The sequence below is a fragment of the Triplophysa rosa genome, linkage group LG19 (genome assembly GCF_024868665.1).
Source record: "Triplophysa rosa linkage group LG19, Trosa_1v2, whole genome shotgun sequence".
Taxonomy (NCBI): Eukaryota; Metazoa; Chordata; class Actinopteri; order Cypriniformes; family Nemacheilidae; genus Triplophysa; species Triplophysa rosa.
In genome coordinates, this window is record NC_079908.1 from 20,057,285 (window position 1) to 20,080,295 (window position 23,011).

General features: G+C 39.4%; 1 protein-coding gene across 1 annotated transcript; it reads right to left on the reverse strand.

The window, feature by feature from the left end:
- Positions 1-12: 12 nt before the first annotated feature.
- On the reverse strand, positions 13-21,246 carry LOC130569888 (lipoxygenase homology domain-containing protein 1-like). The gene is made up of 30 exons (XM_057359785.1): positions 20,355-21,246; positions 18,150-18,264; positions 15,862-15,942; positions 15,511-15,695; positions 13,747-13,845; positions 13,505-13,656; positions 12,758-12,881; positions 12,348-12,598; positions 12,134-12,269; positions 11,575-11,735; positions 10,811-10,897; positions 10,530-10,665; positions 10,065-10,219; positions 9,654-9,814; positions 7,481-7,557; positions 7,202-7,398; positions 6,917-7,109; positions 6,600-6,760; positions 6,278-6,454; positions 6,062-6,200; positions 5,737-5,888; positions 5,501-5,634; positions 4,709-4,860; positions 4,380-4,484; positions 4,169-4,297; positions 3,399-3,563; positions 2,754-2,935; positions 2,534-2,650; positions 316-478; positions 13-206 (listed from the first exon to the last, which is right to left on the reverse strand). The coding sequence occupies exons 1-30, from the start codon at positions 21,022-21,024 to the stop codon at positions 13-15; spliced, it is 4,950 nt and encodes a 1,649-aa protein (XP_057215768.1). The 5' UTR covers positions 21,025-21,246.
- Positions 21,247-23,011: the final 1,765 nt, after the last annotated feature.

Consider the following 23,011-nt stretch of genomic DNA (forward strand, 5'->3'; position numbering starts at 1 on the left):
GCAGCCAACTTCTCACGACGATAGACCAAAGTGCTGATGTTGAGGCTGTCTCACCGATCCTCTCTCGAACTTGTTGCTGTTCTCTGATTTGCTGAGTTTGCGTTCTCCGGTGTCGCCCATGTCTCCATACACGGTGATGAAAACATTGGCATCAGTTCCCGCTCCACACACGTCCCCTGTGGTTATTGCCACTGTATACGTGTGAACTGCAAGACATATAAAACTTCCTTTCAACTCGATCATTTAGCAAACGTGACTAAACCCATACACACACACACACACACACACACACACACAACACGCAGACACACTTACTCTCCAGTGCATCGTCCACCTCTGTCTCGATGACTTTCAGTGTCCCGTCTCGTGATAGTTTCTCGACGATGATGTCAGAAGGCACCAGCTCTCGAATCGTCTCACCGTCCTCCTCCGATCGAGCCAGCCAGCCCTCACAAGGGAAAATCACCGTCTCAGAACCCTGAACACACACACGTCTTAACAATGGACTGACAACTGTTTTGTTGTTTTGCCGCGACTTAAAGGAACAGTTCACCCCAAAATGACAATTCTTCAAAACGCAGAAAACAATAATAAAGGCTATTAATTCTCAAATGTGTAAACACACCTGATGTTTCCCGGCAATAGTAGGAAAGATTTCTTTGTATAATTCTTTGTTCTGTTGAACGCAAAAGAAGATATTTTGAAGAATGTAGGACAGCAAACAGTTCTGGGGCACTTTTGACCACCATTATCATTTTCCTACTATGAGAGTCAATGGTGGCCAAGAACCGTTTGGTTACAAGCATTCTTTCAAATATCTTTCTCTGTGCTCATCGGAACAAATACATTTATACAGATTTGAAACGACTCGAGGGTGAGTAAATGAAAACGAAAACACACATTTCAAACACTTCATTTATTTGTTAAGAGGGTGTTAGTACAGAATGGTCAGAGATAACCGTAACTGTATTAATGTGCGCAATTACAAGACTTAAAATATTATTATGAAGTAAAAAAGAAATCCGTTAACTATCACAAACAAGCTATCTGTAGACGGTTTTACCGGACGCATGCGCCTGGTCGGAAATTAACTACCGGTCTGTGTTTATTTTATATTTAATTTGTATTAGTATTCATTTATATTGATATTGTTTGTATATGAATTGTATTAAATTAAATTAAAACTACTCAACAGTTATTGATTTTTTAACAAGGTCTACCGGAAGTTAAGTTTGGGCCACATAACGTTTGCTTATATTGTTGCCGCCGAAGCCGTCCATTAGTTAATATAATCAGGAAGCAGGAAAAGTACCACGGTACGATATTTGTTTTTCTTGGTAAAAACCCAAACCGTATATGAATAACATAAATCATAAAGTACAGTCACTCCATTCCTATCAGCTATGAGTGTAACACTGAAGGACAGTATGTTGGTGAAGTGTGTTCAGGTTTCACTGCTGTGTTTCAGTCGACTGTACAGATACAGATAGCACTGGAGTGAAGTACAGGTCAGAGAAGATTAGTCACTGGAACTAATGATGTACACACACACACAGCAGATGTAGGTCAATGAAATGGGTGAAGAACAGAGGAGAGAAAAAGGAGGTCCTCATTCAGACCGGAACATTGTGGACTGAGTCCGGTCCATATCACAGTCCACTAACACAGAACATGATACATAACACTGAGAAAGAAGCACGTTACAGTGTGCTAGAGGACATCTTGCTTACGTACTTCTATGTAAAAACTACACAAAAGAAGATATTCTGAAGAACGCTGGTAACCCATTGACTTCCATTGTATGGACACAAAACCACTGAGACATTTCTCAAAATATCTTCTTTTGTGTTGCACAGAAGAACTAGCCGTATACAGGTTTTGAATGACATGAGCGTGAATTTTTACTTTTGGGTGAACTGTGAGAAAAATAGTGGCCGTGGCTTTCGTCTTTCTGTGCGATTTGATTGGAAGTATAAAAACAGCCGAACGTTGCATTTTGAAATGGAACTGGCAGCAGACTGACACTGGGTTCACACCGAACGCGAATTAGGCGTTTTGCGCGAGTAAATTACATACAAAGTCAATGCAAAGACACGTATAGATGCGAACTCGCAGTGCAAATGCCGCGAATCGGGCGGCGCGTGTCAATCTCGTCTCCCGCGAAGGTTGAAAATATTTGTCAGATCGGGTCACTCACGTGAAAATAACAAACTTTTCCCGCGAGTAATAAAGAGCGTGGAACGCAATTGTTCACGTTTGGTGTGAACCCAGCATGACAGTTGAAGGGGAGGAGTTAACGGATGCTCCGCCCAAGCTGTCTAACATACGTCATTTAAGATGGATAGTCACTACAGGACGGAAGTGCATTTTCAGATTTTAACTGAAGATCATGAGGGCACACAAATTTTAAAAAGAGAATGATCCACATTGATTAACTATTTACAATAAACACAGCAATATTTCACGAATAAATAGGCATTGTCATTTTTATTTCACTGGGACTTTAAGTACTTTGAGAAAAAGCATTCGGCACCTTTCCTTTCCGGAGCAGCCTGCGAATTTCCACCCGGTCCAAATGCCATCCAGGATTCACTCCACGATTATCATGACCGATACGGATTTTCTCAATGATATCACCAATATCCTCCAACTGCAGATACGTTGAATAATTATAATCCGTCATCAATTGGGAAGTTCATTCAGTCCACACACTTCTGTATTGTTCTACACGTTAAGGCATTCTTCACATTCACCTCTACAATGAACATGTCCTCCGCTCCTCGCTCAAAGTACATTCCCCTCTCTCTCTTAGTGACACAGAGAGACTTCTGAGATGTACACACACCGTTCTGACCGTACAGCACGATGAAGACGTCTGCGTCTGTGCCCGCGGCAAATATATCGCTGGTGAAGAATTTGATCTCATAGGGAACAACTGTAACACAGATGTATTACATACGGTTGCGTTGTGACACGTAATTGTGTGTCTATAAAGCCTGAAGATTTTGTTTTGTTAGTAGAACAGTGGATTTAGGTTAGCTGTTGTGTTAATCTTTGTGTGCGATTCTGACCAAGTTATACTTCTGGAGACAAAAGAAACATGAAGCTAGAACTTAGTAAAATCTAAAAACAAGTCCTTTTGGGGACATGAACTAGGAAAGATGGTCCACAGAGACCTAAAATTTCTATTTTTCTTATTTATATATCTGACCGCTCAAGAAAAAAACACAGATGAGATCTTTCTTATTTCTCCTTGACATCCATCATTAGAATGAATGAAGTGCAAAGGAAACGTTTTTCTATCTGCATACAGTATCAGATATTTCTCCTCAGAATGTGTTATTGTCATCTTACAAATTTATGGTGTGTCTTTATTTGTGTGTGTGTGTGTGTCATACAGGGTGTGTATAGTTGTGTCTGTAGTTCATTAGGGGACAGGTCTCTGACAATGGCACCATCGTCCTCTCCTTTATCCAACCAACGGCCGCAGGGAAAGCGCAAGAGCTGCCCGAGAGACGGAGCGTCGATCTCCACCCAGTCCAGAAACCAACCCGGAGAACCACCTGAGACAACAATCGCAAAACGCACAACACACACATGTACAGTGTAAGCAATTGTCTGTAAGATTTACACCAACACTGCCTGCCCTGGAGATTCAGTAAAGAGCAGAAAACTGTCCTACACCAGATCAAGGCCAAGAGCTGAATATATCATATATCACACACAAAAAACACAGACAGAGGCAGAAATAATCATAGATAAGCTATAGATATATACATATAACCCCGACCCTATAGAGCAGTCCATACAGATGCCCGAAAGTCTTGTGTGCCATTTTTAAACAAATCATCTGCTTAGTAACTGATGGGTTTCATATTTATCTTTTCTACTGATGGTGTATAAATAAACTACATAAACATACATAATAACTGTAAAAACGCATGACGCATGAATATTTTAATAATATACTGTTTATCTGGAAATGACGTTTGTTTTTTGCTGTAAAAAGAACAGCGATTCGTTGCAGTGTAAACACACACACACACACACCGTCATAAATACAGTGCTGTGGTTCATACACAGAAAGCCATTAAAATGAATGTAAAACACGTTAAAGCAGATAGTACACAAGAAATGTGTGACTGTTCATGATAATGTGTGCGTGTACCTGAATTGTCGTGTCCAATCCGGATTCTCTTGAGTTTGCCGATGTCCACTGCCTCTATCGTGAACTCATCGATCACTCCCACCTCAAATTTATTCTTGCGCTTCTTTGACGCCTTTAGATTGATGATGCCTGAAATAACCACACAGACTTTGCGTAGCTTAAGCGCTGATTATATTCACTTTAAAGCTGAGCTACTTGTTTCCATGGTTACCTGTATCATCTTTGGTCCCGTAAAAAACAGCGAAAACATTTGCATCCGTTCCAGCGTACTGCTTCTCTCCTGTTTTCACTCTCAGTGTAAACGTGGTTGACATGGCTACACACACACACACACACACACACACACACACACACACACACACAGTTTGCATACTTATAGCCAAGCCCGCCAACACTTCACACTGAAGAATGTGAAGAGATGTAGTGCACTATAAAGTACTGGAAGCCGGACGTCTTGGATGCATTTTCCTGTACGCAGCGGAAGGGGAGGAGCTAAACATTCAAAGAGTAAAGCAGAACGCGTGTTTAATGTTTGAAAACCTTTTTGCTCTAGTCCGAGCTGAGCGGGCGACGACTCGTCTTCATCGTCCTCATCTCTCTTCATGAAGGCCTCGTCTACAGGCACTAACTCACGGCCCAGCTGTCCGTCATCTTCATCCACAGCCAGCCAGCGCTGACAGGGGAAAAAATACCTGAAACACAGACAGCACATACAGGGAAGAAAATCACAAACAAGACGTATTTAATATATGTTTATTGTGTCTCTTAGAACAGAAATAAGACTATAGGGAGAGCAAAATGAGACGTGCAGCGATTCAGGAGATCATTTTTTCAACTGTGCACAGATTTGCAAAGATAAAGTCTACAATCAAAACATTTATCAAATTCTTCAAGACTATTTAAAGGCCAAATTATCAACATCATTTTTTATAGCTCTAAACTTTTACCGAGTCTCCTACGATTCTAGAATAGACATGTGAGACAAAACTGATACGCAACTGAGACTTTCAACTTTCTCATGAGCTATAAAAGAGCAACCTCTTGCACTGCAAAAATGAATTTCTTACTTTTTTCTCTTGTTTTCCAATACCCCAAAAATATCTGCCAACGGAGTAAGTAAAATATACTTCAATTAAGTTTGACCTCTTTATTAAACGTCCAGTGTGTGAAATTTAGCGGCATCTAGTGGTGAGGTTGCAAATTGCAACCAACGGCTCACTCCACCCCTCCCCACTTACCCCACTGGTGTCTCACCTAAATTTATAAATGCGTTTTTTGCAGTGCAGCCTGAGTGTTTCTCTGAGGTTGTGTGAGTTTATGCAGGAAACTCACATGGTTTCCTCTTTGGTATCAAAGATCTCGACGCGGTCGAGGTACCAGGCAGCGTTCGCTTGCTTGTTGTCATGACGAATCCTCAGTTTCTTCAACAGTCCCAGATCCATCCCAGTGATTGTGAACACGTCCTCCTGGGAATAATCAATAAATTCTCTATATGAGGGTGTGTGTTTACTCTAAATAATATATTCTGTTGGTCATGAAACAGACGCGCGTGTGTGTATTGCACTCACCTGTCCGCGCTCGAACTTGTTCAGGTGGTTTGACTTGCGTAGTTTTCGTTCACCCGTGTCGCCCATTTCTCCATACATGTTCATGTAAACCCCCGCATCTGTTCCGGCCCCGAGCATAGTGCCGGTGAACACATGGACCTCATACGTGTTATCTAAAACACACACATTCTCACACTGTTTATCATTCACTTAAAAGTCCTGTTTCAACTGTTTGGACCCAACGGACTGAATATATGTTGATCATAAAAACCTTTTGATCAAATGCTTGAAACACTATCAACAGCAATACTATGGTACGTTTTTGTTAGTGAAGCATTGACTTTACCTTCCAAATCTTCATAGTCCTCGGCACGCAGCTCCGCGAGTATCTCTCCATCCTCCTCACCACGAGCGAGCCATCGGCCACACGGGAAGCTGTAAGATTGAACGACCTCCCGCAGTTCACCCGGAGACTCCTCCTCCTCCTGTGAGTGACAGACGGACACTGTAAATGGGTCTCATTCACACGGAATTTGTGTTTAACAAGTGCGTCTCGTTTCACCTTTTTCTTTTTTTTCTTCTTCTTGTCTTTCTTGTCGTCCTCCTTCTTCTCCGGTTTCACCATTGCCATGACCAACCGCTTCACATCCACTTTCTCCAGGAACCATCCTGGTCCGACTCCAGACCCGTCGTGACCGATCCGGATCTTATAGACACGTCCTACATCTAGACCCTCGATCTGAAACAGCCAATAGGAGAGCAGCCTTTGAGACACAACAACACATTTTGCGTGCAAACTCAGTCAAGTTTTAGAAGAACTAAAATGGCAAAATATCTCTTGAACTTCAGTCCAGTCGGAAAATGTATTTTGTTCAATGTCCAACCTTGAAGATCTCAGTGGTTCCTCTCTCAAAGTTGTTGGATCGGCTTTTAAGCTGAATTAATTCGGTTTTACCCTCTTCGCCGTATATCTGCAGGAAGACATTGGCGTTTGTCCCCGCGGCCCAGACGTCCCCCGTCACCACGGTAACCTCGTAATTGATCACTGCATCAGACAAAACACTTTCATGAGGCCTGTTCTCTTAAATTTAGAATGATTTTCAACCAAGTATCTCTTGTGTGTGTGTGTGCGCGTGTGTGTGTGTGTGTGTGTGTGTGTGTGTGTGTGTGTGTGCGCGTGTGCATTCATTAAAATACACACATTTCTCAATCTCTAGTGTCTCGCTGGGATAGATTTCCACCTCCACCTTCCCATCAGCCTCGTCCTTACAGAGCCAGCGATGACTGGGGAACATGTACTGAACCCTGTGTACCGGGACCCAGATTTGAAGGCTGTCCAGGAACCAACCGGCTCGCAGGCCTTCGTTCGTGTGACCAATCAGCAGCCTGTTTATCTACAGGCCCCTCCCACAGAGCAGAAGGGAATCACAATAAATACACAAATAATGCTTATGTTTGATAAATGACACTGACTCAGGTGACATACCTTGCCGATGTCAAATGTTTCTATGGTGAAGATGTCTGTTTGTCCGGTCTCGAAATAGTTTCCCAGGTCGTTATCGGAGACGACCAGAAGCATCTTGTTGGTGTCGCCCTTCTCTCCGTACAGCTTCACAAACACCTTAGAATCCGAGCTGGCGCCGTTTATATTGCCCGTCTTTATAGCAATGTGATAACTAACAGCTGGAACACACATTATTTACATCTAAATATGCATTTTGTTTATTTTTTGTACATGTCTGTGTGTGGCTGTTTGTTGACTCACTGAACAAACGCTGACCGTCGTCTGTGGGAACTAACTCTCTCACGATCTGCCCGTCGTCCTCATTACGATCCAACCATCTGAAAGAGAAACACATGTGAGTGTGTGTTATAAAATGTGTTTATTATGTACTATTGTGTTTAAATGAAACAAAGCGAACAAAAAAGAAAAAAAGAAACAGAATTTGCGTTGGTGTGGAACTTCTCTATTCAAATCATTTATAATAAACACTGCAGTGTTTCATCAAAAAATATATATGTTTTTTATTTTATAGTGACTTGAAGAAGCCTGTAGGGTTTAACAGGGTTATGTCTGAGTTGCCCAAATTTTGGACAAATCTGTACCCAAAAATTAGCAAAACCTGATTTTTTCATTTATGGTTTGGTTTAGAGTTCGGGTTAGGTTACAGTACTTATAACTAGCTGTGTATAAAAACAAGTCTTTAGAACAGTGGTTCTCAAACTGCGGTACTTGAAGAGACCCCCAGGTGGTACGTGACACGACAGAAAATTAACGACTCTTAACTGTAAAAAAAAATTGTTGCGTCAACTTAAAATAATAAGGGAACCTATCACAAGCACGTGTTTGAGTTAACTCGACAAACAGAGACTGAAGTCCACCCAACTTAAACAATTATGTTTAAGTCATTAGTTGTCACAGTATAGTCAAGTTTACCTAATGAACAACAGAACAAAATATTTTTTGTTGGCTGAACTTCAACTGAAAATATAGATTGATTGTTGATAAATAATTATTTGTCTTTTACTACAATTGGACTTGTTTTCTGCCTCAAACAGACCAAACTTTGCTCAAATAACTCTTTACACCTCAACATTGAACACACAAACGATCAAAAACCATCATTCATTAAAAAAACTCTAAACACAACAGATAACTAACAGTAACAACGATATTAAAGCATAAATTAAGCCAGCAAGAACTAAAACACTAAACTTTAAAAGAAAAACAAATAAGAAACACATGAACATGAATTGAACATGCTGCAATGCATCTTGGGAACTTTCAAACTCTTGCAATATTGTTTGTTCAGAATACACAGTTTTGTAAATTGGGCAAACTTTATGACTCATTTTGGCCAAAAACTTGAGAATCTAAGTCCAGTCAACAAAATCATCTTTGTTAGAAACATGTTTAGGCTCATTTTGTTCAGTATATGCAAAAGAATAATTTGACTCCTTTAACTAAAAATTCTATGTTCAAGTTACTTATTTACTGTGTCTTTGTAGGGAGAACATTTTGCAGGTCGGATACTGTATATTAATTTACATTTAGTATTTTAAATACAATTTCAAATGTTTAATACATAGATAAATACGGAATACATCTCAGCCTAAAGCAAACCGAAACGCCGTTTTTGACATGAGCCGCTGTAGTAAAGTATGTCTGTTCGTTATATACAACTGTTCTCTTTAATGTTTACGTATACGTAGGCCTATATTAATTTATCTTCTGTGTTAAATATTCTTTCCACGTTGTTTATCTTTCATATAGGTCTGTAGTCCTATAATGTAGCTCCCCATAAAGTTAATAAATCTCCCATAATTTACAGAGCCCTGTTTACAGTGCACTACAGAAAAGTGTTTTGTGTCTATTACTGCTGACTAACTTGAAAAACATGGAAAACATCTTCTTTAGTTTGAAAACAGCTGGTAAATAAGAAAGTTTATGCATTATTAAAAAATACATTATAATTGGAGGACAAGGTGTAAAGATAAAGATTCACAGCTCAACTATTAATTTGAGTGTTTTTTCATAAGTTTTTCTATGGCGGGCATTAGGTGGTATACAACAACTAATTTTATTAAAGGTGGTACTTGATCTGAAAAGTTTGAGAACCATTGCTATAAAATACTATACTCATTTAGTGTGTGTGTGTGTGTGTGTGTGTGTGTGTGCGTGTGTGCGTGTGTGCGTGCGTGCGTGTGTGTGTGCGTGTGTGTGTGTGTGTGTAACTGAGCTCTCTCTGTGGTGGAGGTTCGGTTTCCTCGGCACTCTTTAGTGTCCATTAGTAACCAGATTCTAGTTTCCCAACTACATAATTGAGTTAAACACCACTCTCACATGTTCTCCAGCTTACAGACACACGCATATATAGTTATATACACATTGCAGTTTTACAGAAATCATTGTGCGCGTGTCTGTTCCATCATCTTGCCTGTAACATGGAAATTCGATGGATGTGTTCTCAGGTTGCCCCTCCTCTCTGATCATCAATTTATCCAAGAACCAACCACAGCCTCCGCCACGGCCGTCGTGGCCAATCCGAACCCTCCTGATCTGTCCTAGTGAAACCGCCTCTACGATGAACTCATCAGCCTGAGAAGAAGTACAAGAGAGGCGAACATCGCATACTACAGTAGCATACGCATGTTTTCTAAACAGTACAGAATGGAATGCAATGCAACAAAGCACTGTTTAAAATCACAGTTTTTTTGACAGAATTCAGTATTTAATCTGCAAAATGTGACACATGATTTAGAAATAAATGTAGTTTGCTTCTATAAATATATGTAATAGATATTGTCATATGTAAACTGTCTCCAGCATGCCCGATGTCATTACTCACGTTTCCCTTCTCAAACTTGTTGACGTTGTTTTTACTCATGAACATCAGACGTTCTCCTGTATCACCCGAATCACTAATGATGTTCAAATAAACACTGGCATCCGTTCCACTGCCACTGATGTTCCCCGTACAAATGGTCACACGATACTTCATAACTGGAAATATTTTAAACAAATATTCAATATAGAAATGTTGTTCTAAATGGTTTTCTTTGTCCTTAAAGCTCCAGGATAATATGTGGTACCTGTGTGACTTTCTTTCTTCTGCAGAACACAAAAGAAGATATTTACAGAAGAATGTTGGTAACCAAACAACACTGGACCTCGGTGACTTCTTTTGTGTGGACATTTCTCAAAATATCTTCTTTTGTGTTCGACAGAAGAAAGAGTCACATACAGTTTTTGAATGACAGGAGGGTGAACAAATGAATGAACATTATTTTTTTGTGTTGTGTGGTTCTCTCACGTGGTAAAGGTTCTGGCACAAGAGCTCCAGTTGCCGGTAGTTCTCTGATGATCTCATTATCATCTTCATTGATGTCCAGCCAACGGTTACACGCAAATGAGTATTTTTCTCTCGTGAAGGTCTTCATCACTGTCACCTAAACACACACATGATTAGCAGGTACCAACACAAACACTTAAGAATACACTATTCTTCTGTACATCGTGTGAAATCGCATGCAGTGTGAAACAGACAAACAGGCTGTGTGTAATCGTGCACTAGATTGTGGTGGAGGCTCTTACCCTGCCAAGATGCCAGCCAGAGAACGGATGCCTCTTCTCGTGCCAGATTCTCAGCTTGCGAATCTTCCCAATATCAGGCATCTCGATCTACAAAAAACAGCAGAGATTCCAAACAAGAAAAAACTGTAATGGAACTACTACATTTTCAAGGTTTTTTTTAAATGCAATGATCACAAAAATTATTTAGACACCACAGTCACACAAGGTTAGTTTAGTTTGAGATCAAATAAAATATTGTCCTGAAAATAAACAAACAATTAAATTGTTGCCTCAGACATGAACTGAAATAAGTTTAAGGCACTAATAAACAAAATCTAAACAAAAAAAAACTTTAAATAGCAACATAAAAAATGTCACTAAAATAACATAAAAGCTAAAATATGTTTACACTAAACATAACTACAAATATAAAAATGAAAGCTAATTTACAATATTAATAAAACTATAACACTGGTTTCAATGCAAATAATTGTTATGTTAAATAATAATGTAAAACAACGCTGTTCAAAATAACAACAAAAAGTATTCTGACACCGTCTGGTTTTCAACTGTTCATCGAACATGTTCACAGTTAATGTGATGAACCGTACCTGTGGTTACTTGGCTAGGACAGCTGGTTTATTTCTAGTCTAGTATTTTTAGTATCTTTATCTATCTGCAGATATCCACTGGTTTGATATTAATGACCCTCATGCATTGTTTAGGTGTGGTTTAAGTGTCCAAATACTTTTTTTGGCACACAATGTGCAGACACACAGACGTACGATGAACTTGTCGCACTGTCCCTGTTCAAAACTGTCCGATTTGCTCTCGAGTTTCATCTCATCGCTCTTGCCCTTCTCTCCGTACACCTGCAGGAACACCTGCGCGTCTGTGCCCGCGCCTTTGATCTCAGATGTCCAGATCCACAAAGACCAGGGGAATTCTGGGAAATGCATACACACACACACACGTGCAAACAGAATTAAAAGCATGAAACTTAAATATTCTGATTTTACATGTGATAGTTCTGGAAACCTTCGCTTTAGTCTCATCTGCATCTGGATATTTCTCCTGAGAAAAAGAGTCTGACAATTGTCTCTGTCATTAGAGTTTCAGCAGTTTCTCATCGAATTTACCCGAAAATCAGGATTATTTTACTTCTACAAGCTACATTCATTTACACCTCCATACAATTGTTTCTCTTTTTACTTCTCCTTCAATTTTAGGAGAAACATCACTCAAGTCTGAAAACACAACAGAGAACTCATCAGATCTCTGAAAGAGCAACCTCTCAGCAATAACATTTCCCCTGGTGGTTAGAAAACAACAGACAACGCTCACTTTTCAGTCTTCTCTGCCTCAGCGAGACCATCTCATAAAGCTCTCGCTCCACCAGTCCATCTCCCTCGTCTTCATCCAGCCACCTGCCGCAGGGAAACACCTGCTCGAGACCTGTGAACGGGCAGTACACCGTCACCTGGGCGACAAAAGCAGACCGTGAGAACAGCACGTTGTCTCTATGAATAAAGGATGAGAGCTTTAAAAGCCACGGCACCTTTTCACAGTACCAGCCGCAGCTAATCCCGGCGTTGTCGTGTCCGATGGTGACTCTGCTGAGCGGGCTGAGCAATTCCAGGAGCTCCACGTTAAAGATGTCGATCTGAGCGCGCTCGAACGTGCCGCCCTCCAGGAATATCTTACCGCTGTTCTTAATGCCCTTGTGGCCGTGCATCACCAGATGAATCTTTGAGTTGGTACCTGCTCCGCGGATATCACCCGTCATCACCTGCACGTTATACACAATCGCTACACACACACAGAAATTGTTTTGATATCACTGCAAATTATGAAAAGTGAAGGTATTCGTTTTAGTACACGCTGGGAATCGAACCTATGATCTTGCAGTCGCGAGCGTATCGCTCTGGTGCACAACGCTACAACGTACACAATGACAAAGACTCTCACCCATGGGTTGTGTGGCTCCGACAAGCACGTCTCTCTGTATTTTTCCATCCCCTTCTGAGATATCAAACCAGGCATCGACAGGAAACTCGTACACTTCTTTATTCCCCATGTCATCAATCACAACCTGACACAAACACACATCAGCACGTACACATCATATTACTCTAGCACAGTGGTTCTCAAACTGGGGGCCGTGGCCCCCTATAGGGGGCCCCAAGATGGACCCAGAGGGGCCACAGTTTTGAGGCAGTTTATGAATTATAGAAATTTATGATAATTTTGGGCAATCAAATGTTTGAAAAATAAGACTACCAACCAAAAGAATTGCTGTTCCAGCATTCTATAATTATAGTGTTTTTTGGTTTAATTAAAATTGGATCACAAGTCATTATTTGGGGGGCACAAAGCGATACACCCTACACACAGGGGGCCTTACAATGAAAAAGTTTGAGAACCACTACTCTAGCAAACAAAATGTAACAAATCGTGGAAAAAATGTATCATCTTTTATTATACATATATTTCATATATACATTTTTTACATTATTTAATCAAACTTTGTTAACTACCATAATCTTTTAAACAACTGATAAGATAGCAGTCCATATATTTTTTCATTATACTAATTTTATGAATAAAGTTTATTTTGTGGCTTAAATCAATGAAATGTATACTCAGAGACTGACATGTTTGTGTTACGAAAGTGAAAATTGAAAGTGTTATGAATTCATTGACGTGTGTGTGTACTTTGTCACAGGCCCATCCGGCAGAAGACCCCTTGTTGTTGTGTCCGATAGTGATCTTTCGGAGTCTGCCAAGATTCGGGGCCTCTATGGTGAATTTATCCTCGTTGCCTCGCTCGAAATTGTCCTTCCCCTCGCTGACCAGCTTACGTTCTCCTAAAAATCGCACGCAAATACGTAAAACGTACATAAATACTTGTGTTTCATCATAAAAACACACAGAGAAGTGTTCAGAGGTTATCAGACCTGTGTCACCAAATTCTCCAAAAATAGTTAAATAGACATCAGCGTCCGTTCCACTGCCTTTAGCATCCATAGTGAAGACGCTGGCGATGTATTTGTTCTCTGCAATGCACAACAAACACACTTGTAGTCACATCTGAAATACTACAGAAATATTTCACCATAAAAATCATCAGAAAGCTTTGAGACACATCAAACTCTCTCTAAGCAACTGATTGGACCTAAAAACATTTGTACCATAAACTAATGATTTTCAGTAAAGACTACTCATGCAAATTGCAAACTTAATTTGTCTATTGCACCCGCTTACCAACTTAAGGTTCTATGTTCATACAACTTAACCTGTTTAGTTTTAACCTGCACTGTAAAAAATCCAACTTACAAAATGTTCTCCCTACAAGGATACATAATTAACTTGAACATAGAATTTTTAGTTAAAGGAGTCAAATTATTCTTTTGCATATACTGAACAAAATGAGCCTAAACATGTTTCTAACAAAGATGATTTTGTTGACTGGACTTAGATTCTCAAGTTTTTGGCCAACATGTGTCATAAAGTTTGCCCAATTTACAAAACTGTGTATTCTGAACAAACAATATTGCAAGAGTTTGAAAGTTCCCAAGATGCATTGCAGCATGTTCAATTCATGTTCATGTGTTTCTTATTTGTTTTTCTTTTAAAGTTTAGTGTTTTAGTTCTTGCTGGCTTAATTTATGCTTTAATATCGTTGTTACTGTTAGTTATCTGTTGTGTTTAGAGTTTTTTTAATGAATGATGGTTTTTGATCGTTTGTGTGTTCAATGTTGAGGTGTAAAGAGTTATTTGAGCAAAGTTTGGTCTGTTTGAGGCAGAAAACAAGTCCAATTGTAGTAAAAGACAAATAATTATTTATCAACAATCAATCTATATTTTCAGTTGAAGTTCAGCCAACAAAAAATATTTTGTTCTGTTGTTCATTAGGTAAACTTGACTATTTTGTGACAACTAATGACTTAAACATAATTGTTTAAGTTGGGTGGACTTCAGTCTCTGTTTGTCGAGTTAACTCAAACACGTGCTTGTGATAGGTTGCCTTATTATTTTAAGTTGACTCAACAATTTTTTTATAGTGTGTGTGAAAACTAAAGTGGGTTAAGGCAACAGGTTTTCCTCGTAAATTTCTAGTAAAGTCAACTAATTCGGGTTAAGAGTGTAAGCCAACAAAACAAAAACTAAACTTGTGCTTCAACATGAGCACCAACTTTTAGCAAGAATAGAGTTTTACAGTAGAAGACTAAAGCCTGACGATGACAATAAAGATATGGCCAGTCTTATTGTCCTCTCTCTCTCTCTTTGTGTCAGATGTAATGTTATATTGTCAGTAGCATTTAGGAATGTCGAGCCGGTGATATTGTTCTCCCTGTCTGAAACTCTACTCTACTACTACATTTCTCCTAATCTCTTAAATGCAACATGAGTCTGGTTCTATGTTCCTGGCGTTTGTGTGCATCATGAAAGCGTAAGCCGTATGATGTTATCTATGGTGATATGAGATTATACCAGCGCCATGCCAGTGAGATCATAAATAAATTAATATAAATGTGTGAGGTTTATGCACGGAACAATGCATATTCTCTTTATTGTGTGTGGTCTGATTCACACAGCCGAAAATTAATCGGTATATACGGCAGTTGTGAAGATTCACTTGACCCAAGTCCAGATAAACAGGTTCAACAAACAACGATTCCTCTGAATGAGCAATTGAGTTCATACAAATAATAACGTACGTTTGGGAATGTCCATGGGGTTAAGGCTGCCCAGCAGATATCGAACGGTAAGTCCATCCCCCTCTTCTCTGCTCAGCCAATTATTGCAGGCATAAAAGAAGCGGAGGTGTGGCCTGTTCATGTCAGTCACAATGACCCGGTCCAGGAACCAGCTGGCGCTCATGCCCGTGTTATCATGCTCAATTCTACAGCATGGAAACAGTGCAGGTGTCAGGTGTGGTTTTAATAAGAGAACTAAGCAAAACTGATGTGAGGTGGATTCACAGAATGAGAATGCAGAGCTGGGACTTAGACAGACGTGCAGACGTGTCCAAACCTTTTACTGTAGTGTATGTAAAGTGCTGTATGTACCTGATCTTCTTTATTGGCCCAACATTGTGTGTTTTGATCCGAAAGACGTCAGTCTTGTTCTTTTCAAAAGCGGTTCTGCTCCTGAAATATAAATAGACCTGTTAAACTGACAGACAATTTCCTTTGACACTCAATCATGTGCCTACCTGTGTGATGCACCGATATCTGAGACTGCTTGTGTGTGTGTGTGTGTGCGTGTGTGTGTGTGTGTGCGTGCGCGTGCGTGTGTGTGTGTGTGTGCGTGTGTGTTTGTAAGAGAGAACCATCTGTTACTGTCATTGACCCAAATATCTTTCTACGGTCCCTTGCGCTGGCTTCAGCAGAAAGCATATCTCTAATCAAAATGCATGAATTAAAAATCACCCAGTATGAATTACAGATGCAATCAGACTGCCAAACGCCTCTCACACACACACACACCTCACCTGTGATCAGCACTCTGGTGATGCATTACTGACAAACCGCACCGGCAAACTTTGGAAATGATGACATTTAGACAGACTCTTCGATTCTGTTAAATTTCATCTCTATTCCAAAATGTTGCATTCTGACTGTCAGATTAAAATCTTCTGATGAACAAAATCACCACTGTCAGATGTACCAACTGTAATAAATGTGCTGTTTTCAGATTTTTTCAAAGAAATGTTTCTTGGGTAGGTCTCAGAAGCCACAAATGCCAATAGATACTAAACTTATGAGTTTGGGACTTATGACACAAACATTGCAATCTCCTTTTCTAAAGGATGCCCCAAAAATAAGCTTGTCATATTTACTTCACGTCATGTTTCAAACCTTAACTTGTTTCTGCCATAGAAATAAAAGGAGATGGGAAACACATGCAACATTTAAAATTTTGTGATAAAACTTTCAAAAAGAAAGAAGGAAAGTTATGGAACTACATCGGAGTGAATAAATTATGACAGACTTTCTAGTTTGGGGTCAAACCTTTGTTTTGTTTTCTCTTCCTCCTAATATTTACACTATGATCTCTGAGTCATTATGCAACATGAACTGTTTGGACATCCATCAGAGCAAACGAAATCTCTCTCATGAGTAATTCATTTCCTAATCGTTCACCGATCAAGAGTATTGATCACTGCAGAGAGAGTTTATGGGTCACGAGCTCATATGAAATCAACACACATGTTATGTATGTTTGGAGATTTATATGAGAGACTGTCTTAGGATGTGTCTTGTGAACTTGCTTTCCTGTAAGCCCACACAGGAAGTGATGTCATGTGACTTTACCCTCTCATTGGTCCACCGAGAAAGTCACATGCATCTCTTCCCATTTGTCCAGATGAATGTCCACAATGATGCTGTATAGAGGAGAACAATCCTGTGCTTTTCCATGGCATTGTGGGTAACGGATGAGCCGTGCAACTCTGCTTAACAAGTGATTCAAATTCACGTCATGAATAATCTCGCACTATCGAAACAGCATCTGTGTCTCATTGTGTGTTAATGTGTTTGTCATGATCAAAGCCTTCAGGATGTTCTCTTGTACAGCATTGTGTGCAAAATGAAATGAAGAGAAAGGAGGCCGTGTTAAAGTTATACCTCTTCTCAGTGCTGTAGGTTGAAGAAGAATACAGAATTAAATTAACATCACCAAGGCTTCCGGAGAAACCCACTGCTGCTTAAACTCTGATGCGAATACGGGATATTGGTTTTAGATGCTAAAGGATGTACTCTGAATAAAACATGACACAAAGCACACCTGAAATGTGTCAACAAAACAAAATGTAAACAAATATCATTACACACACTGACATATTGGGAAAATGCAACCTTGGCAATCATAAATGATAATCTTACCATTTCTAATAAAAATGAATAAATGATGTTAAAAAACTAAGGATAAACTGACAAAAACATACTAATGAAAAATAATGTCTAGCTTGAAGGAACTGTAAGTCGCTTTGGATAAAAATGTTTACATTAAAGGGATAGTTCACCCAAAAATGAAACTCATCCTCGTGTCGTTCCAAACATGCATGACTTTCTTTTTTCTGCAGAACACAAAAGAAGATATTTTGAAGAATGTTGGAAACCAAACATTGAACCCCACTGACTTCCATGATATGAACACAAAACCATTGAGATATTTTTTTAATTAAAAAGAGTCACTTACAGAGTTTAAACAACACGAGGGTGAATCAATAAACGTTTTTTGGAGTATCTGAACTATCCCTTTAATAAGAAGCATTCATTGTCCCGTTAAACCTAACGTTGTAAATGAGTTGTCACTTCACTTCAAGACAACTATGAAATGAAGAACAACTCACTTGCTGGCCAGATGAACTTTGGGAGACACGCCAAACTCTCCATACATGGTGAGGAACACGTTGGCGTCAGTCCCCGCCCCTTTAACGTCACCCGTGACGGTCACCACCTCGTACACTGAGCGAGAGGGGAAAGTAAAACAGTGACATCTGTAAAACAAAGCATCATGTTTTCATTTGCATCACATTAGCGGGATGTAGTCTTGAGTGCTCGGGTACCGTTACTCGACAACCTGCTATTCTAAACTCACCCACGCTTGTATAAGATGCATTGTTGTAAGCCGTATCTCATGTTTAATGAGTGAGAGCAAGTGCTTGGTGTGCACCTCGTGACCTTTACCCGTCTCTGAACCACTTTAAGAAACTGGGACAACCACATGCATGTCTCAACCGGGGCGGCAGTGAGCCTCATGTTGAGTAACGTTCAAACGCCTTGATGTAGAACAGATCTCTGTCTATTCTTATGAACTCTGAACTGCGATTAGGAGGTTGGAACCGATATTAAAGAAGTGTTTATCACCGTTTAGGGTTCTTGGGTTCACAGGTTATCAGTTTTTTCAGTTTATCCAACCTCAACACAGAAAAGTCACTCTAAAAGATGACAGTTTTTCAATGGTTCTGATCCAAGCTGCATTTAGCTAACTGTCCCATAAGAAAGATGAGATCTTTTTATATATATATATATATATATTTCTACTAGACATCAATGAGATTATATTGAGAGCAAATGACTTTTGCTTAAGTCTTTAGATGTTTCTCCTGTGAAAAAGAGTCGGAAATCTAGAATTTAGAGTTTGAGAGGAGATGTCAATGTGTCAAACTGAGCTCAGATTTGTCAAGTCTGCAATCAAACGTCAATATTATTGAAGATCTCAATATGAACTCAAACGTTTCTCATCAAATTTCCTCAAATCCTGATTATTGTATGCCTCTACAATCTACATTTATTTTACACCTCCACACTCTTCATGGATTTCAACTATTGTCTCATTTGTGTCCTCACCTGAGACCCAACGGAGAACTGCATCAAATCTCCTAAACTATAAAAGAGCAACATTTAAGCAATAACAATTTTCCTTTGTTCATGCATATCAGAAAAAATTAAAAGGTCTTAAATGTTTTCAGGTCCAGCAAATAGCTAAACCTACTAATCATACATGATGTGTCTTGGGTTCTTATGTGGTTCCTTGAAGTTGAAAATCATATTGTAGGTTCTTTAGAAAAGTACCAAAAATTACAGAATAAAGGGTTTTTTTATGGACATCCAAAAGCTTTTCATGGATCAGTGCTAAACAGCAACCTCGACCCGACGTGTTGCGCCTGACCGCCCCTGACAGCTTGACGTCCAGCAGGCTGAATGAGGTTCTGAAGGTTGCATGAAAAGGCAGATTAGAGTGTAATGTTTCAGGCCACAGAGAGGTGGCCGTCTGATTCAAATCCACCGCTGGCGCGATGCCCGCTGTCCCGATACCCTGCTGCCAGGACACTGTAATAATCAGCCAATCAAAACACGCTTCTCACGTGCCAATCAATGAGCTTTCTGCCAAAAACAAATCCGGAAGGTTCTCTGAGCAGCAGTTTGATCAGACCTGCACGACTCCTGCTGAAATACTTTCTAAGCAGAACCGAAAGAGGTGGTGTTGTCTGAATCTTTTTTAATTTAGGGAATGTTCCAGACTCAATTTACGCTCTTTCAATGGCTTTTTATGACATTGTGACCTAATCTAGATTACGTACGTTAAATTGACCCTAAAAGAAGTTCTACAAAGAACATTTTACTTCCCAGCACTTTAGAAAACCTTCGCTGTCGCAGTCCTTCCAAAACCTCGTATCTCCATATTTTGTAACTTTATTTTTTTGTCACAAATCATTATTATTGTCACTGGGTTTTGCAAAAATATTTTTTTTATTAATAAATACCGTGTCGTCAGTGTTTTTTATTTCATTTCCTGACAAAATGTCGGTTTTGGACTTTATGTACACAATATGTACTGCTGCTTTAAAAAACACAGAAACCAAAGATAGAACTTTCATTTTTTAAGGTGTTGATCTTAACATTAAGAGATCAGGATGAAAAGAAATCCAACCTATAACGGGGCTGAAAGTAAAAGACAGACAGAGTAAAAAAGAGAGAATTAATGCACTAAATTCACCAAGAGTTAAAGAGACTTGATTTAGAAGAGGAAAGGAAGATGTCTTTCTTTCTACCTTTCTTTTTGTAGAATTCATCTTCCTGGTCATCAGATTCTTCTGTATGATAGTTCAGTAACTCCTGCTGATAGAGCTCGGCATAATCCACCTGTTTTACCTTTGACTTCTTTGCCTTTTTCGCCTTCTTCTCCTCATCGCTGTCCGAGCCTTTCTTTTTCTTCTTCTCCTTCTTCTTCTTCTTCTTATCCTCCTCTTCCTCAGCCTCCTCCTGCACAGCCTCCTCATCCTCATCTTCCTCCGACGTCTTTTTCTTCTTCTTGCCATCTTTGCTCTTTTTCTCCTTTGACCCCATGTCGTCCTCTCCTTCTTTGTTTTCAGACGGTTTACTCTTCTTTTTCTTCTCTTTCTTTACCTCTCCTCCGTCCCGTTCCTCGTGCGAGGACTTCTCTTTGGTCCGTTTTTCTTTCTTGATGGGTTCATTGTTGTTTTGTTCGTCCGTCCCGTTGTCATTTTCCGTCACCTCGCCATCGTGGTTCTCTTTGCTTTTCTTTTTCTTTTTGTCCTCTCCAGTATTTTTCGCGAGCACCTCGGCGTTCCCCGACTCCTTCTGTCTCGTTTTCTTCTCGTCTGTATCCCTCTTACTCTTTCCTTTCACCTTTGGCTCCTTCTTCTCTCCTTCGTCATTCTGTTCTTCAGTTTCTGCTCTTTTTTTCTCTTTTGTGGGCATCTTTTATTCATCCGGAGTGTGGCAGGGTGAGGGTGAGTGTTTCCTCGCCGTCTGCGGTGTAAGGTGTCGCCCGTCTGACCCGTGGCGACCGATAGGCCCCTGCGCGCAGCTGGAGCGGGGCCTCAGCTCAGAGCCGGAGGCCCTGCGATGGGTGCCGAGCTCATGAATAATTACTGGCTGAAGAGTGATCACATGATCTGTGAGAGAAAGCAAATGAAAACGGAGAGGACAGAGATAGGGGGGGGGGCCTTTACGCCCTTTTATTATTCATGGTCTGGAGATCGCTTTACTAAAGCACGGCCTGCATTTGTATGCACACATAAACGTATATATATGATATGCATACAAATTAAAGCGTGTGTGTGTTAATATAAGTGGAAATAAACACACTCTCTGCGTCAAGGAAAATACATGATATAAGATAAAACACATTTATTTATGCACAGTGGACATGAACAGATAAAGTACGTAAATAGAGAGGAGGAGAGAGAGAGACACCAGAAAGAAGATACACCCAAAGAGAGGGATAATAATTACAGATAATTAAAGACGCTTCACTTACACCTGTAAATTATTAACAGTGATTTCATTAACACAGATAAATAAGTTACTGCCACTAGATTAACGTGGTCAAACTATTTAACATGCTTTACCCAAAGTACACACTAATTTGAGCAAATTGACGTCTGGCTTAAAACACAGTCGGAAAGAGTCACTTTTAAACACTTTAAGCTTTCATATAAAACACTGAATAGTTCATAAACATTTTTTAGATAATTGTCTGAAGAAAATTTGTGAAGTATTTGTCTGTACAAAAGTGACTGCAACAATAGTAAATGAATAGTTCACCTAAATATCAAACAAGTTTATAACCCATTAAGATGACATGACCGGATTTTAATGCAAAATGTTTCATTTCTGTTGAATCGAACAAAACATTTCACATGCATGGCACGAGGGGTCAGTAAATGTTTGTATTTGGGCGTACTATTCCTTTTACATTGTTGCAGTCAAATTTACTTCGGACGACTTGCATTTTATTTTTCATCATTTAAAGTGTTCCATGTGGTTGCTGGACCATTACCTGCTGGAAAAAAACCCAAACAAATCTCTGGGAACACACATACTAATAAGTATACATGCACTGTTTATATGAACTATATTGTTCACTATTAAAACAACTACAAAATTTTTTGATGTATTGTGTTTTGGGTCTTATTTCAGCATAATTTAATTGTGTTCTATTGGTTCCCATCCACCAACATCCAACCACCAGAACCTGAAACATAATCAGTATAGTTACACGCCCACGGAGACAATTATAGTTTCCATTCAAATCAATACAATTCCCATTATTACCATTATATCCAAAAGACTATCTGCGAAGGTTTCTGGTGTCTTTTCAGCATGGTTTCTAGCTAGTTTGTTCAAGTAAACATAGCCTTGTTTGTAAGCTTTTATAATAAACTTTCACACTATTTTTACACTGGTATGGTTTATCATATGAATTAAATTAATATTGATCATTACTTTTAAAAGAAATATAAAAGTATAAAGAAATATAGGCATATTCTTTGTCATCATCTTCGAGATGCGAGTCTTGCTGACGTAACTTGTTACTGTAGGAGGGTCTGTAAGTGAAAACAAACTTTGTGTGCTTACTATACTTACCGTTTAGTAGAGTGGATTATTCGAGTTGTTGGCATGTTTTAGCTGTCATCCTTTAAAATGTGTTTTAAATGACTGCTGTCACTGTTTGTCTGTCATAAACAACTCCTGCAATAAATGACTCATTATCACCGACACCTCTAATGTTTTCTACGAAGTTAAATATAGAGTCACTGATATATGTTTTTGTGAAGAAACTCTAAACACTAATACAAGTTTTGAATGTGTAAACTCGTTTAAGCGTTTGAGAAGAGCCATTTACTTTGATACCAAGCAGGAATCAGTGAATGACGTACAGGCCCATCTCGAAGTTCTCATT

Coding starts and splice junctions, on each gene's coding strand:
- LOC130569888 (XM_057359785.1), bottom strand. CDS start 21,024: ATGCCCACAAAAGAGAAAAAAAGAGCAGAAACTGAAGAACAGAATGAC. Junction 10,220..10,529: donor TGTGCCAGAACCTTTACCAC/GTGAGAGAACCA, acceptor AAATATTTCCAG/TTATGAAGTATCGTGTGACC. Junction 479..2,533: donor GGCTGCTCCGGAAAGGAAAG/GTGCCGAATGCT, acceptor GTGTGTGTTCAG/GGTTCTGAGACGGTGATTTT.